Raw genomic sequence first — 16,511 nt, forward strand, 5'->3', positions numbered from 1 at the left:
GGTGCTTGCCCGTGCAAAACACCCACTGTGGTTGTGGGTGGTTGCTGAGGTGTCCTGAGGGGTTTAGTGTGTTGCTATGTGGTTGCAAGGGTGTTCTGAGTGTTTTTTCGTTTTTTGCTGTGCGGTAGGTTGTTCTAGTTGCTATGCTGTTGCTAGGGTGTTCTGGTGGTTGCAAGGGAGTTGCTATAAAGTTGCTAAAGTGTTCTTAGAGGGATTTTAGTGTATTGCTATGCAGCTGCTAGGATGTCGCTAAGTGGTTGCTAGGGTGTTCTGTATGGTTTTAAGTGTGTTGCAATGCGGTTGCTAGGGGGTGTCTGAGTAGCTTTACATGTGTTGAATTGCAGTTGCAAGGGTGTTCTGGGTGATTTTTAGTTTGTTGCTATGTGGTTGCTAGGGTGTACTGAGTGGATTTTAGTGTGTTGCTATGTGGTTGCTAGGGTGTTATGGGTGGTTAAGTGTGTTGCTATGCAGTTGCTAGGGTGTTCTGAGTGGTTTTTAGTGTGTTGCTATGTGGTTGCTAGGGTGTTCTGGGTGGTTTAGTGTGTTGCTATGCGGTGGCTAGGGTTTTCTGAGTTGTTTTTAGTGTGTTACTATGTGGTTGCTAGGGTGTTCTGGGTGGTTTAGTGTGTTGATATGCAGTGGCTAGGGTGTTCTGAGGGATTTTAGTGAATTGCTATGCAGCTGCTAGGATGTCGCTATGTGGTTGCTAGGGTGTTCTGTATGGTTTTAAGTGTGTTGCAGTGCAGTTGCTAGAGGGTGTCTGAGTAGCTTTACATGTGTTGCAATGCAGTTGCAAGGGTGTTCTGGGTGGTTTTTAGTTTGTTGCTATGTGGTTGCTAGGGTGTACTGAGTGTATTTTAGTGTGTTGCTATGTGGTTGCTAGGGTGTTCTGTGTGGTTAAGTGTGTTGCTATGCAGTTGCTAGGGTGTTCTGGGTGGTTTAGTGTGTTGCTATGCGGTGGCTAGGGTTTTCTGAGTTGTTTTTAGTGTGTTACTATGTGGTTGCTAGGGTGTTCTGGGTGGTTTAGTGTGTTGCTATGTGGTGGCTGGGGTGTTCTGAGGGATTTCTAGTGTTTTGCTACGCGGTTGCTAGGGTATTTTTGGTGGTTGAGCCCACGCCCAATTCTCTGATATTCTGGCCCATTTTATTGTCCACAAGGCGAATATCGTAAGTTTGATCACTTAGAAAAGTAAAAGCACACCTCTCTTCAACAAGACACGATATTTTAGGTATCTTTCATGTCCGTTGCACAAACGTGAGGGACGAGTTACACAGTGAAGTTTAATATATCAGATGAGCTTTAGTTTGGCATTGTAGCTATCAACGCTTTGGCCGTAAGTAGTTAAACACACACTCTGTGTCTCTCATATGAGCATTAACTCTGTAGGCGGTATGACAGAGTGAGTTCTACTGCTGCGGTTCTCTGGCCCAGTGCCCGTGAGGAAATGCTTGGGCAAAACTTCACAGGGGATCTAAACCTCACCATCCCTGCGCCCCTCGCCCCCTTCCCCAACTGCCAGCACAGCCAAAACCACAGCGGAAAAGAGCTGTCAAAGTTAGTTCAGCATTACACACACACATAAACAATCGCACACCTTCAAACTCAATATAACTCTACAACAAGAACAAACTGACATTTCGAATCTGCTGGAATGAGTTGTTTTGACGTTAAAATGGCATTTTAAACTATATGTTTACGATGAATGTTTGTTCGGCAGGTCGGTGTAATGCGAAGCCCCCGCACGGATCTGTGTACTCTCAACTCCAAGCAACGGAAAATTCGGGGGCCCCTTTCTTTCACCCCTTAGTTTGATAAGAGGAATGAGACATTGGACCCTAACCAGGGATTTTTTTATTTATTTATTTTTTCTGTTTTTTGGGTTCTATGGTACATTTCCCAATAATGCAATCACTAGAAACTGCACGCAAGTTCATGAAATGTTTGAAAAGAGAAGATTGGTGCAACAGTTTAAATGAGCACAAAGGTCATTTGCACACTTGAGTCACACTTAAGAGGTGAGTTAATGAATTCTTCAGTTTCGGTACCTCGATTTCAGTTGTGCTGCACCGGTATGGCGCTCCGTTCTCATTGTTGCACAAGCCCATCGGTGAGCTCGGTCCAGAACCAGCAGGGCTTTCATTGGCTGAAGAATCTAGAGAAGAGGAGAACAGGAAGTGATTCAAAAACAGACGGTACTGAAATGTAACTATTAGAGGTTGACCTTGTACTTTTATTAAATTAAGCAGATGCTAAAAGGAATTTGGTCTCTGATCTCTGTTTTCCAATATAATGGCTGTTTATTTCTCTTTCAGGTTGCAGGTGGAGAGCTGTTTAATTCAAACGACTGTTGTTTACTCACCTGTTAGTTCTAGGGTTCGTTTTTTCAGTGGAGTGACGAGTATGCTGCCATCTCGGCGCCGCATGGGACCGCTTCTTCTCCCGAAAACTTTCTGCTTGAGTCTGTAGCGCACCTTCAGATTGGGCTCGGACGCTGTGGGAGAAATCAGATAGCATCAATGAACTTGGCACATCCAAATGACTTGAGTTTCTGTTATGTAACAAAGACAAAAAGCTCTGATGTCCAAATGTATTTTTTCACTAAAATTTTGATACACTTAAGCCAAATACTTTCGTTTTTACGCATGCCGCTACGTCTTGCACACCAATTGTGTAACGCAAATATCGTCATCAGCACGGTACGCACATACTGTCCACGTGCAGCCTAGTTTTCTACACACGCGGACCATCCGCATCTGAGTATCACAAAGCAGTCATATGTGCAGCCGCATTAAGCAAACACGTCCATATGCGCTCACAGGCAAAAAAGAATACTTTTAAATGCTAGAGCACTAGACATGTAATGGCACGCTAAAAAACGACGTATACTCTAGCCTTCAGGGTCAGATTTTATGTTGTGTCTAACATCGCAAGACAACAAATTTTTGATATAAAATTCCAAAAAAAGAACCCTAAAATTATTAGGGCTGTGTAATTAGTGCGATTAATTACATGAAAAATAACACGTTATAAAAACACAGTGTTTATGACTAGAGAGGCTGAAAACTAGGGAGACGAGATACAACAATTAAACCAACAATTAAAAATAACGAAGACGAAAGTAGGCCATTCATAGGATTATGTTGACTTATTTTGACTTTTTGTTTAGTTTTAATGTTGCCACAATATGTGTAGCCTATATATAATGTATTTTATTTATCTGAATTATAATAATTAATTATTATATATGTATGATAATTTTAATTATTATTTACAAATGTATCTTTATTTGGGGACTTTTCTTAGTAAATATTGATAAATGTGATTAATTAGATTAATTTATAGGCACATCGTGTAAAAAATTCTATGAAAATTGAGAACCTGAGTGCACAGCATGAGATAATTGAGGATATACCATTAACTTCTGTTGTCTTTATATAAACCTATTTATAATTAACCCCTTAAACTCTATGGACCCGCCAAAGGGGGGCACTATATTGCAGAAAAAGTTTACGATTAAAACGTTAAAGTCTCCATATACGTAAGTCAGGCATATGAGGTATCATTTGAAAGGTTAGAATCTGAACTTTTCCTAGATGACCATATAATAACCAATAAATTCTGCATTTATGTTACTAAAAATAACCAAATAAGGCCTCAAAACATTCGCATTGAAAATTAGCGCCCTCTAGAGGTAATGGGGTAGAAATATTTATATGAAAATAAAAGTCCTTCACATAGCACATAAATGGACAAGTCATATATCAAATGAAAGCTCTCATTCTCAGGAATGTGACTGTATAGTTTATTATGTTGCACTAATACCACAGTTCAAAAGATTTTCAAAAATATTTACAAAGTGAAATATGATTTCTGTAAGTCATCAAATACAAATGTCTCTTTATGCTCCGATAACTGCTGCTGTAAGCCCCAAGTAGCCAAATAATTTATATCTGATTTTACCGTAGGCAGTTTTCTAAAAAATTAGCCATTGTTTACTTGTCTGTGAGCTTGCGTGAATAATCCAATGTTATATTTTAGATGTCCAGAACAAAATATGCCATCCAAAAAAAGCAAGTCAGTCCATTGTCGGCCATCTTTGGAATGCTCTCGGGAGGCTATTTCCAGCAGTATTGGGTAATGTTACTTTTAAAAGTAATTCGTTAGAATATTGCATTACTCCTTAAAAAAGTAACTTCATTCATTAAAAAGTTAATTTTTATGAAAAGTAAAGCATTACGTTACTTTTGCGTTATTTTTGCATTACTTTTTTCTCACAGCCACTTTCTCTTCTGCTATGCATTCCATATAAATAAGCCATGCATTGCATACAAGAGACATTCCAGGTCATGCTAGCTACTGTACAACACTCATGTCAAAACAACATAGTAAACAAACAGATATTTAGAAAGTAGGTCTTCACATCATATTTATAATAAAGAATCAATAACATGAATATGCATGATTGGTTTTTCCATCAACATGGCAGCCAATATGAATAATGAAGTATAACCACTGTCTTACCTAAAGCAGCAAAATCCAACACTTGAACGTGCATTATATTTGTCATCATGTGCTGTGCCCATCGACAGAGTCAACTTAAGATGTTCTTCAAAAGTCAGGATAAAATTCAGTGGGGAATGCCAAGGAATGTGTCTGATAATAAAATAATATTTTTCACTTAAGTCATCTCAGTGCACGCTTGTTTTGAGCTGATCCACGGTGCGTACAGACGCCAGTGGTTGATCGCATACATCTTCAAAGGCGCATGTTGATACAATTTGAATGGTATTGTTTTTAATGCTACCAAAATGTTATAAAAACAGTTTGTTTCATGTATATAAAATAAAAATGTAGAATCTTTTTAGAAACTAAGACATTTTCTCTGCGTACACAATCGATGTAGAACGTTGCTCGGAGCCACTGATCCAGAGTCAGCTTTTCTCATCCCATTCTCCCAGATACAGGGAGCTGTAACATGGAGCAGTTCGGCTGCATAACTCAGTGAATTGAGCGAGTTTCTCACCCTGTGTATCATGTCATGGCCAGTGGAAGACTTGTCTTATAATCCCTCTGCCTAAATGCGTTTACTGATTTTTGAATGCAGTGTGTATTAACACATGAATCAATTGTGTTTCACTCAACCGAATGTTGACCTCATATTACGCTAAAACACGCAATTTTCCCAGCTTGTATAGCTAATACGCATGCGCGTTAGCGAGTTGATTGACAGGTGATGTCTGTATCTAAAAGGTGACTGGCTCTTTACCTGCAAGCTGGGATTTCCTTTATATATCCATTGACTGTTGGGTGCTAGAGCTTCTTGTTTGGGCGTTCCAATTCCTCCCGTTCATTTAAATAAAAGTGACTCTTCTCTGCTAAATAGTCTCTGGCCTCACACTCTATAGAACTACAATGCCCATCATGCACTACGTCTTCTCCCCAAAGTTTGCACACTTTTACTCCAGATTTCTCAAAATACAGGGAAAGTAGAGGTGTACAAAAGCAACACGTTACTTTATTTAAAAAGCAACTCCGATATTATGGTCTAAAATAAAAAGATATCGGGTGCTAGAGATTCTTGGTTTGGCGTTCCAATTTCTCCCATTCATTTAAATAGAAGTGGCTCATCTCTGCTAATAGTCTCTGGTTATAACAACACAGGGGTGAGTAAACAATGAGTGAATTTTCATTTTTGGGTGAACTTTCCCTTTAATGGTGTGTGTTTATATTTGAACATTGTGACAGCTGGACTTTGACAGTCGGAGTTTTATATCATGAACATTCCATTTCAGACTCTTGGCTCATTTTAACATTCAATCAATGTATGGCTACTGGATTTTTGAAGGTCAGATTTGTGAAAACTGTAAGTCCGATAAGTTCGAAAAGATAGAGCACACTAAGTCAAAACAGTCTGAAAGTCTGTGCCAAGTTTGGTGAATGTAGATGGGTTTAGGGATATGTTAGATTTAATTAAGACGTTATTTAGTATGTGTATTAAGCTATTATCCTTACGGGGACCATTGGCCAAAATTACAATTAGGGGATTTCAGGTTTTACTATACTTATGGAGACCAAATGTCCCCACAATGTAGCCAAAACCAGATCCACAAACACACACATATGCAACTTGAACATGAGGCCTCTCATTGCATCTGTAAAAATGTGTGTTTGGTTTCATGCATTTTGATAACTGATACTGAAACCCAGAACCTCACGAGTCTCATTTAGGAAAAACCCAACACGCTATTGCCTCATTAACCCAGAAAAATATTACAACTAATTAAAGATCCCACACTGCTGATTAAGAAAATGGAAGACCACTTACAAAAAAGGCAGATCGTAATGAAAAGGACGCTTTGAGTTTCAGGAACATTTTGGCAGAGATAGCCAAATTACTGCCATGGCAAAATATTGTAATTTAGCCTCATGTGACACATGATGAATAAGAGCTATTAGAAAAATACAGCAAAAATATTTGCCCAGCAATTAGCGGGAAGGATTTACAAGTTTTTAATTCGTAGGGAAAATATGCAGAATGGTTGGCGTGTTTACGTTGGGCCACTTCATTAAAGGGCATTTCGAATGAAGCCCGACTCAAACTTCCTTAAACAAACACTCGTGGGAAGGAGTTACATGGCATGAGAGGGTAACGGGTGGGGGGCTGGTGGTACGTCCACCAAAATCCCACACGCACACCTGCAAGGCTTTTTTTAGCTGGTGCTGACCAGTTCCATATGTTGGTCCAGCACTAAAGCAAGAAGGAAGGTGAAACATATACACCACCAACAGTACATTATTCCTCATTTAGCATATGCATTCTTAACTAAAGTGACTTACAGTACACTTAATACAGTAAGCCTGGAATAACCTGATGTAAAAGGTAGAGAAAAAATCAATTTCTGTCATGTTACTCATTCTCAAATTGTCTTGGTCAAGACAGACTGATCTCACATTGAAATCGGAAACAGTAGGCTGAATTTCTTTAGCTAAAATCGCTCTGTGTTTACCAAAATTCGAAAACTGCCCCCATTTTCCGGGTTAATTGTCCACGGAGGGGTGCCAAAAGCGAGTTGTGAAGCGAGTTGTTTTCAGCTGTACTGGATGTAATACAGTGAAGAGGAATGCATATTTTATAAACTGAACCCCCTCAACCCAAACCCTAAACCTTAACCTAACCATCAGTGGAGTAAATATTTTATGTTACAGGGGAAACTGCAACCTCTGAATCACGCTCTTCACTGATTATGTAAAAGTGATTACTTCCCTGTTTCAACACGGGATTCGAACCCGGTTCTCCCACGCTGCTTACGCAATGCGCTTTCGGGCCACAAGGGAACATAAACATGCTGGAGCCCATGCAAAAATGTCTGATGGGAGATGCCGCTTGTCAGTGAGTCGGCATAATGTGTTCGATCCAAGTTCAATTCCCATGTGACCATGTAGGTCAAGGACACAATGATGGTAGTTTATGAATCAACCATTCTGGGATTTGAACCTATAACCTTTGGGTTACAAAACTACCGTACAGTTATTGTTAAAACTGTAACTTCATAATAAATGCATATTGGATCTCCTTCAAACAGTATGAGAAGAAGCTTTCAGAATTGTCCTGTCATGTTGATTAATAGCTTTTTTCTAATCACAGTAGTGGCTATAACATGTTTTATTGAAGAAACAGCTATATTTTTACATGACGTTTGCCCTCATAAAACTCCAACAACAATGCTAGTGTGTTGCTATGTGGTTGCTAGGGTGTTCTGAGTGGTTTTGAGCATGTTACTATGCAGTTTCTATGGTGTTCTGGGTGGTTTTTAGTGTGTTGCTATGTGGTTGCTAGGGTGTTCTGAGTGGTTTTGAGCATGTTACTATGCAGTTTCTATGGTGTTCTGGGTGGTTTTTAGTGTGTTAATATGTGGTTGCTAGGTGGTTGCTTATTGGTCCAAGTCAGAATAGCCCTCCCCCAGTCTCTATGATATTACTGTCTTTATGGCTTGAGTTCCTTCTTCAATGTTTGTCTATGGGATTTTTTGTGTGTAATACATAGAGGTTTGTTCAAATCCCTAACTGTATGTGCAATAGTAAAAGTGATGCTTGCCTCTGCAGTTTTCGAGTGTCTCTCCTGCTGTTATTTTTCCTTACACAAACAGACCTCTCGCCTGCACATCATGAGCACTCAACATCCCGCCCCCCTTCACATCTGTCAATCACTCATGAAGGGTCCTGACCAGGGCAAAGAACAAACGCTACCTTCATGATCAGCCCCTTCACCCCCTGCCTGGCACAATCTGAGCAGGCATCTATCAGGACTGACAGGAAGTGGGGGAAGGGGTCCTCAAAAAGTAATTTAAAACTGCTAACACAAGAGTATATAGGATGTTTGATATTTACGTAATTTATATATAAAAACATTGAACAGTAAGATGTTTTTGTTTTGCTAGCAATGCTTAGCGATTTTCTTAATCAGTATTTTTGTCTTGTTTTCCAGTTACATTTACTTGGAAATCAAGCCTATAATACTGATAAGAAAATATTTTTTTGCAGTGTTTACACCTTGAATGTTGGGTACGAAACTGCTCGCTGTGGGAATACAGTTTTACTCATAAAAATCCTTATTTTTCAGCACAGTGAGGTATTTTGTGTTTTAGTTGGCTGTCTCAGCTCTATCTTTGCCCATTCTGATGTACGATTTGAAACCGGAGCCACAGGAAGTGGGCCTGTAGACTGTCTTGTCAGCGTAGACAAATTATTCCATTAACAAAAAAGCAGGCTGTTTTTCTTTTCGTCTTTTTTCCGCCTCTGTTTCGTTCCTGTTGTTTTTGTATCCCCCTAAAGTGCAGGACAGGCCTCTTTTTAAAAGCTGTTACCTGAGTTATTAAGACCGGATGAAATGACGGCCCATAGATTCACGCTGATCTCCGATGCGGCCTGAGGCAGTGCAGACCCCTGCACTCTGGAACAATCTCCCTGGAGGTTTGCGGTATTCCAGCCCACTAAGCCTCAGGACCCCTTCCCAGTTTTTCGGCATGCTGGAAATTCCGTGAAAACAGGGCCTGGATGAAAATCAAGTCTATTTTTACATCCCCTTTGAAACAAGTTTCGTTCTTATCATCGAGTCAGATGTATCATCTTTCTCTACAAACTCACCTCAAAACCAGCCTCACAGATGCTGAAATATTCCAAAAATATCAGAGGTTGAAGATCATGTTGACTTAAATACGAGTTCCCAGAAAAGTAAGCGTGTTTTCAGATTTTTTTTTTTTTTTGTGTGCACTGTTTGCTAAAGCAAGCATCACTGTTACTATTGATCATACTGTTAGGGATTTGAACAAACGTCTAATCCTAAGCATTTAACTTTGGTGGATACTTGTCCCGTCCCGATTGTGGTAAAGATATTAATAATACGTCAAATAATGCGCTTGTTGAGGACAGGTGTGCTATTGCTCTTCAAAGTGATCAGAGACTTCATATTTTCACCTTGCGGACGATAAAACTGGCAAAAAAATAAATAAATCCAGTATATATAAATTAAAAGAAAGTACAGCTGCCAGAATCCCCATCCTGGAAACCACCCGCAAAACACCCTGGCAACCACACAGCAACATGCTAAAAAGCACTGAGAACACCCTAGCAACAACATAGCAACATAATGGTAACCATCCACAACACCCTAGCAACTGCTTTGCAACCACATAGCAGCATGCTAAAAAGCACTTTGAACCAAAGCAACTGCATAGCAACACACTGAAAACCAACCACAAAACCCTAGCAAAACACCCTGGCAACCACATAGCAACACACTGGCAACCATCCACAACATCCCGGCAACCGTATAGCATCACACATGAAATAACCCACAACACCCTAAACATTCTGGCAACTGGATAGCAACATCCTGGAAACCACCCACAACACCCTAGCAAAACACACTGTCAACCACATCGACACATGCTAAAAACACAGAGAACACCATAGCAACCGCATAGCAACACACTGGTAACCATCCACAACACCCTAGCAACCGCACAGCAACCACATAGCAACATGCTAAAAAGAACTCAAAACAGCACAGCAACACACTGGAAACCACCCACAACACCCTAGCAGCCACATTGCAACCAGATAGCAACATGCTAAAAGCACTCAGAACACCATAGCAACACACTAGAAACCACCAACAACACCCTAGCAATACACCCTGGCAACCGCATAGCAAAAGGCTAAAAAGCACTCAGAACACCCTAGCAACTGCATACCAACACACTGGCAATAACCCACAACACTCTAGCAACCACACTGCAAACGCATTGCAAAATGCTAAAAAGTACTTGGAACACCCTAGCAACCGCATACCAACATGCTGTCAATAACCCACAACACCCTAAACATTCTGGTAACTGCATAGCAACATCCTGGAAACCATCCACAACACCCAAGCAACTGCATTGCAACCACAAAGCAACATGCTAAAAAGCACACAGAACAGTCTAGCAACCACATAGCAACATACTGGAAATAACCCACAACACCCTAAACATTCTGGCAACTGCATAGCAACATCCTGGAAACCATCCACAACACCCTAGCAACTGCATTGCAACCACATAGCAACATGTTAAAAAGCACTCAGTACACCATAGCAACCGCATAACAACACACTGGAAACCACCCACAACACCCTGGCAACTGCATAGCAACATGCTTAGAAGCACTCCGAACACCCTAGCAACTGCATAGCAAGTGGTTGCTATGTTGATCTGAGTGCTTTTAGCAACTGCATAGCAACACACTGGAAACCTCCCACAACACCCTAGCAAAACATCCTGGCAACTGCATAGCAACATGCTAAAAAGCACTCAGAACACCCTAGCAACTGCACTGCAACTGTATAGCAACATGCTAAAAAACACTCAAAACAGCCTAGCAACCACATAGCAACATACTGGAAATAACCCACAACACCCTAGCAACCGCACTGCAACCATATAGCAACATGCTAAAAAACACTCAAAACAGCCTAGCAACCACATAGCAACATACTGGAAATAACCCACAACACCCTAGCAACCGCATTGCAACCACATAGCAACATGCTAAAAAACACTCAGAACACCCTAACAACTGCATAGCAACACTGGCAACCATTCTAGAAAAACACCCTGGCAAGCACATAGCAGCATGCTGAAAAGCACCCTAGAAACCGTATAGCAACACACTGGCAACCACCCACAACACCCTAGCAAAACACCCTGGCAACCACATAGCAGCATGCTAAAAAGCTCTCAGAACACCCTAGCAACCACACAGCAACACACTGGCAACCACCCACAAGTGGCGAGTTTTGCACAGGTAAGCTGCACTCAAATTTTCAGAAAAAGTACAAATCTAAAATATGAAAATTTTAAATATCTCTCTAGCTGCTCAGAAAACATTAAGCGTAATAACGGATGGACACTTCTATTACTCCGGGGTGATTTGGGAAGCCACCTACTTCCTGCTTACGCCCAGGAGGATTTAACCTCTCTCCCCTTCCTCTCCACTCTGATTAGGGGGCAGAGAGCCAGACCCCTCTGCCTGGGCCAGGGTCCAGTCTCAAGAACCCTTCCAGTGGGTAATTGTTTGCAAACCTCTGCACCGGCCACCTCAGGGCACAGAACGGGCATAAGCGTGGTCATTCTGACCAGGTTGACCCTAAAGCTAAACAGGGTCACTCACCAGCCCCATTTAGCAAAGCTCACAGGCCAACAGGCTCACTGACATGCACAGTTCACTCTTGACCTCAGTGATTAAATATCGGCAAGATTCATCTGCAAACATTCAGGCAGTGTCACCTCCACCAAGCCCCGGTGACATTTGTATAATGCTGGTATATTCTGCACGAGCGTTGAGCAAGAAAACTGATCGATGAATATCTCCGAAAACCTAGTGAGCTGCCTACTTATACAGCATTATAAAGCATGTGTGCTCCCAACACAAGAGCTGCTCCAAAAGGTAGGCAGCAACATTATGCAGACTTCTAAGAAAACAAATACTGCCCTAAATCAACAAGAATGCACTGCGAAAAGTAAAAAAATCCAAGAAATTCTAATTATAAAAGTATTTCAATTTTAAGTACAGTCACAGTGTCAGAAAAAGTATGTGAACCCTTTGGAATTACCTGCATTTATGCATAAGTTTGTCTTAAAATCTGGTTTGAAATTCATTAAAGTTACAATAATGAACAAACACGATCTGTTTTATCTAATAACACAAATTATTGTACTGTTCTTGTACATTTTGAATACATCATTCAAAAATTCACAGTGTAGGCTGGAAAAATTATGTGAACCCCTAGGCTAATGATGTCAGCAAAAGCTAATTAGAGTAAGGAGTTGGCAAACCTGGCATCCAATTAATGAAACAAGGCTGGAGGTGTGGGTTAGAGCTACTTTGACTTATAAAAAGCACTCAAACATTTTGAGTTTACTATTCACAAGAAGCATCTTCTGATGTGGACAGTACCTCGCAAAAAAGAGATTTTAGAAGATCTACGATCAAGAACTGTTGCTTTGCATAAAGCTGGAAAGGGTTACAAAGTTAACTCAGAAGAGCTTAGATATTCATCTGTCCACAGTTAGACAAACTGTCTATAAATGGAGATGATTTAGTACTGTGGGTACTCTCTCTAGAAGTGGCCGTCCAGCCTAGATGACTCAAAGGGCACACCACAGAATGCTCAATGAGGTAAAAAAGAGCCCTAGAGTGACAGATAAAGACTTGAAGGAATCATTGGAACTGGTTAACATCTTCATGAGTCTACTATATGGAAAACATTAAACAGGCATAGTGTCTATGGCAGGACACCACGAAGGAAGCCGCTGCTTTCTAATAAAAACATTGCTGCACACCTGAAGTTTGCCAAAGATCACCTTGACACTAACAACACTACTGGAATAATGTTTTGTGGACTGATGAAACTAAGGTTGAATTGTTTGGGAAGAACACGCTGCACTACGTATGGCATAAAAAGGGCACCACATACCAACATGAAAATATCATCCCAACGTTGAAGTACGGTGGAGGGAGCATCATGATATGGGGCTGCTTTGCTGTTTCACGCCCTGGACCACTTGCAATCATTGAGGGAAAAATGAATTCCGAAGTTTATCAAGATATCCTACAGGATATTGACAGGATGGCTGTGCACCAGCTGAAGCTCAGAAGAAGCTGAGTGATCCAGTAGGACAATGACCCTAAACATCGAAGTAAATCCACTACAGAATGACTTAAAAAAAAGAAAATCCCCCTTTTGGAGTGTCCCAGTTAGAGCCCAGACCTTAACCCAATATAGATGCTGTGGAATGACCTCAAGAGAGCCGTTCACACCAGACATCCTAAGAATATGTCTGAGCTGAAGCAGTTCTGTAAGGAAGAATGGTCCAAAATTCCTTCTGAACGTTGTGCAGATCTAACCCACAGCTACCGGAAACACTTGGTTGAGGTTATTGCTGCCAAAGGAGGATCGGCCAGTTATTAAATCCAAGGGTTCACTTACTTTTTCCACAGCACTGTGAATGTTTAATGGGATGTGTTCATTAAAGACATGAAAGATTATAATTGTTTGTGTGTTGTTAGCTTAAGCACATTGTGTTTGTCTGTACTTGTGACTTTGATGAAGATGAGATCACATTTGATGACCAATTAATGCAGAAAACCAGCTAATACTTTTCTTGGCACTGTATATAAATGGTTCAACCTCATTTAAAAATAGACAGTTTTGGGTGTGCTATGTATTTTTATGCTTACTATAGGCTCTGTTCCAAAACCTATTGAGCTGCCTATGCAGGCAGCATTTTAAGTCATCGTAGGTATGCTCCCAAAGTGAAAGCTTTCTTTTTTTCTTTTTTTTTTAAGAATTTTCCGATGCAAAATACACAGGCATCCATCTAATCCAAAACCTGTATACTTGTATAAGACTTCTGTTTATAATCCATTCATTGGACATAACCACACAATATGTCCCAGAAGCCCTTTTTAAATACCCAAACCTGAAGACTTCAGGGTTTGCCATCCAAATATGTCTCAGATTATACTGATTTTGTAAGGATCATAGAACAGAATTCTTCGATGTGACCTCTGAACTCCGACCTACCAGTTTTCCTGAGAGGGAAGTCCTCTCTGTAGTCCAGACCAGAGGTCAGAGGGTATTTGAAGGTGGGAGGGGTCTCTCCCAGCGGTGGGGAGCTCTGCTCTGCGGGACCTGGGTGGGCGGAGCTAGAAGGAGTGATGACACATATTATGACATCACAATACAATGGCACGCTTTTGTTATCTTCACTTACAATTAATGTGTATTCTACTCTTATTCTATTAAATCTTTAGCATATCTGATATGACGCACCTGTACCACAGTTTTGCACGCTGGCTGAGAGGGTAACCAGCACTGAACGTAGATGGATCTTTAGCCGATTTACTCATCAGGAAGTCGTGCAGTTTCTGTCGAACTTCAGTGCTCGCCATCGCACCTGCAAGAAAATGACACAAATGCATTATTTAGTTCAGATTGCTGAGCTTATGATAGATGAAAGAGTCTTTTATTTGATCCACTTCAAAGGTGTCATCTGAAAAAAATCTTTAAAATAGTTCAAATTCATACTGTAATAGTATTATGATAGTCTTTGCCTATTTATTCTTTGAAATTCTCACTCATATGCTGCTGTGAAATTCAGAGAGGACTGACATGTGCCTAAACAGTGCCACCTTGTGGAAAAATCACACATTGCAGGGCAGAACACCTCCGTATGTTGGGATTGGCATTCTAACTACCATATTTGAGAAAGTAGTATGAAGTATGTATTCAGTGCACAGTATGTGAATTTTTTTGTATTCATAGAATACTGAGAATTCATTTGCACTGTACAGTTTGTTGTCTCTACTTGTCAAGCTTTACAGAAGAACATGCATTAACAGAAAATGAAACTGTAATATCTATAATGTCTTAGAGTCATCACTGTGTAGTTTGATTAAATACGATTGTGAATTGTGTTTAAAAATAAGTAATTAAATAATAATTGTATTTAGAAACCCAGTGAGCAAGCCGAAGGCGACTTGTGCTATAAGTTTATTGTATCAGTTGTTATTTATTGTTGTAGTGTGACGTTTTTAGGTGACTATTTTTGTGGTCTGTAACTGGCACCCTGCTTCCACAATACAATGCTCTCTAGACTTGACAACATTTCAGCCGTGACGAATGAACCAGAAGTGATATCAACTGTGATTTTTAATTGGCCTATATTAACGCTGTAACATCATTAGATCAGACTGCCGAAGGTTAAGACAGTTTCAAAAGTCTATTAAAAATGCAACCATATTTACTAGAGATGATAACTGAACGCTACTGAATTCTGAAATTAGTATGCAAGCTAATGACGTCATGTGACAACAGTGTAGCTTACCACGAAATGTTCATTGTTGCATTCTGTTTCACATACTATTATTAAAATAATAGGAAATATACATAACAGTACATACTGTGCAGTGCACTAGTATCCTCAAGGGCGTTGGGGGGTTGCAGCATGAAGCATTTACATGTTTCCATTGATCATTGTATAAATATTGGGGGGGTTGCACTTGCTTGGTTTGATTATTCCGAACATTCCGAAAAGTGTCACATTGTGCATGAAAGGTTTATGAAATGTAACTTTGAAATGACAGTGACATCACTGAGGCCTCACACAGGGATTGGATGTTTTGCTCACTCTCTTTAGATCGCTCCTTCCTCCTGTGTTGCATTTGTTTCTGTGTCTCCCTCCTGTGAATCTCCTTCTCCTCCTCGTGCACCTCCTCTCTCTCCTCCTCCACCAGCCGACGCTCCTCAGTGAACACCTCCTGCTGCTGGCGGAGAGTTAACAGAGCCTGTTGGAGCTGAGAGAGACACAGAGAGAGCTAGTTCACTCTGACATGAAGTACAATGCTATTACCGTGTTTTTTTTGTTTTTTGACATATTCTGTGTTAAAACCGTAATATTCTTTAAAGTATCTAGAAAAACCATGATTCTTGAACATAGTAATCATTCAGTACCATTATATGTCAAAGTACCACCCCTATGTCAAAGGGAACGTTTTGGTAACGTTAGTAACAAACAGTGTTAAAATAATGTTAATGGAGCTCCGTTATGACATTATAAGTGTTCGATAAAAGTGTTCTTTGTGCAACACCGTTCATATGTCCTTTAAACTAACTGCATACTTTGGAAAACAATGACGTTTGGAAACTGAAAACAAGGGTTTCAAACTTAAACAGATTAGTGTGGACATGGCATACGTTTTTAAAAGTCATGCTAACCTTTAAAGGTGCACTCAGTAACTTTTGTCTTTGTGTCATCTTGGACTTACACTGACACCTAGTGGCTTGGATGCAGCATCATTTAAAATCAATAGTTTTCAGTTCCAGATGACATTGCAGATGACCCTCTCCATGAGGAATAAAACAGCTTTTATAATGTTACTGATATGACTGGAGTCTTCATTTTAA

At 40.3% G+C, this 16,511-nt stretch overlaps 1 protein-coding gene across 3 annotated transcripts in view; it reads right to left on the reverse strand.

Annotated features, from left to right (window-relative positions):
• Positions 1–16,511, reverse strand: part of LOC127425234 (histone deacetylase 9-B) — a 48,039-nt gene that overhangs the window by 8,670 nt on the left and 22,858 nt on the right. For all 3 annotated transcript variants that reach the window (XM_051670975.1, XM_051670973.1, XM_051670974.1), the window contains 5 exons: positions 15,736–15,901; positions 14,379–14,502; positions 14,130–14,251; positions 2,361–2,492; positions 2,047–2,153 (listed from right to left, as the gene is read on the reverse strand). In XM_051670975.1, coding sequence (XP_051526935.1) covers positions 2,047–2,153; positions 2,361–2,492; positions 14,130–14,251; positions 14,379–14,502; positions 15,736–15,901 — 651 coding nt within the window. The remainder of the gene's footprint in view (positions 1–2,046; positions 2,154–2,360; positions 2,493–14,129; positions 14,252–14,378; positions 14,503–15,735; positions 15,902–16,511) is intronic.

The sequence above is a fragment of the Myxocyprinus asiaticus genome, chromosome 34 (assembly GCF_019703515.2).
Source record: "Myxocyprinus asiaticus isolate MX2 ecotype Aquarium Trade chromosome 34, UBuf_Myxa_2, whole genome shotgun sequence".
NCBI classification, from domain to species: Eukaryota; Metazoa; Chordata; class Actinopteri; order Cypriniformes; family Catostomidae; genus Myxocyprinus; species Myxocyprinus asiaticus.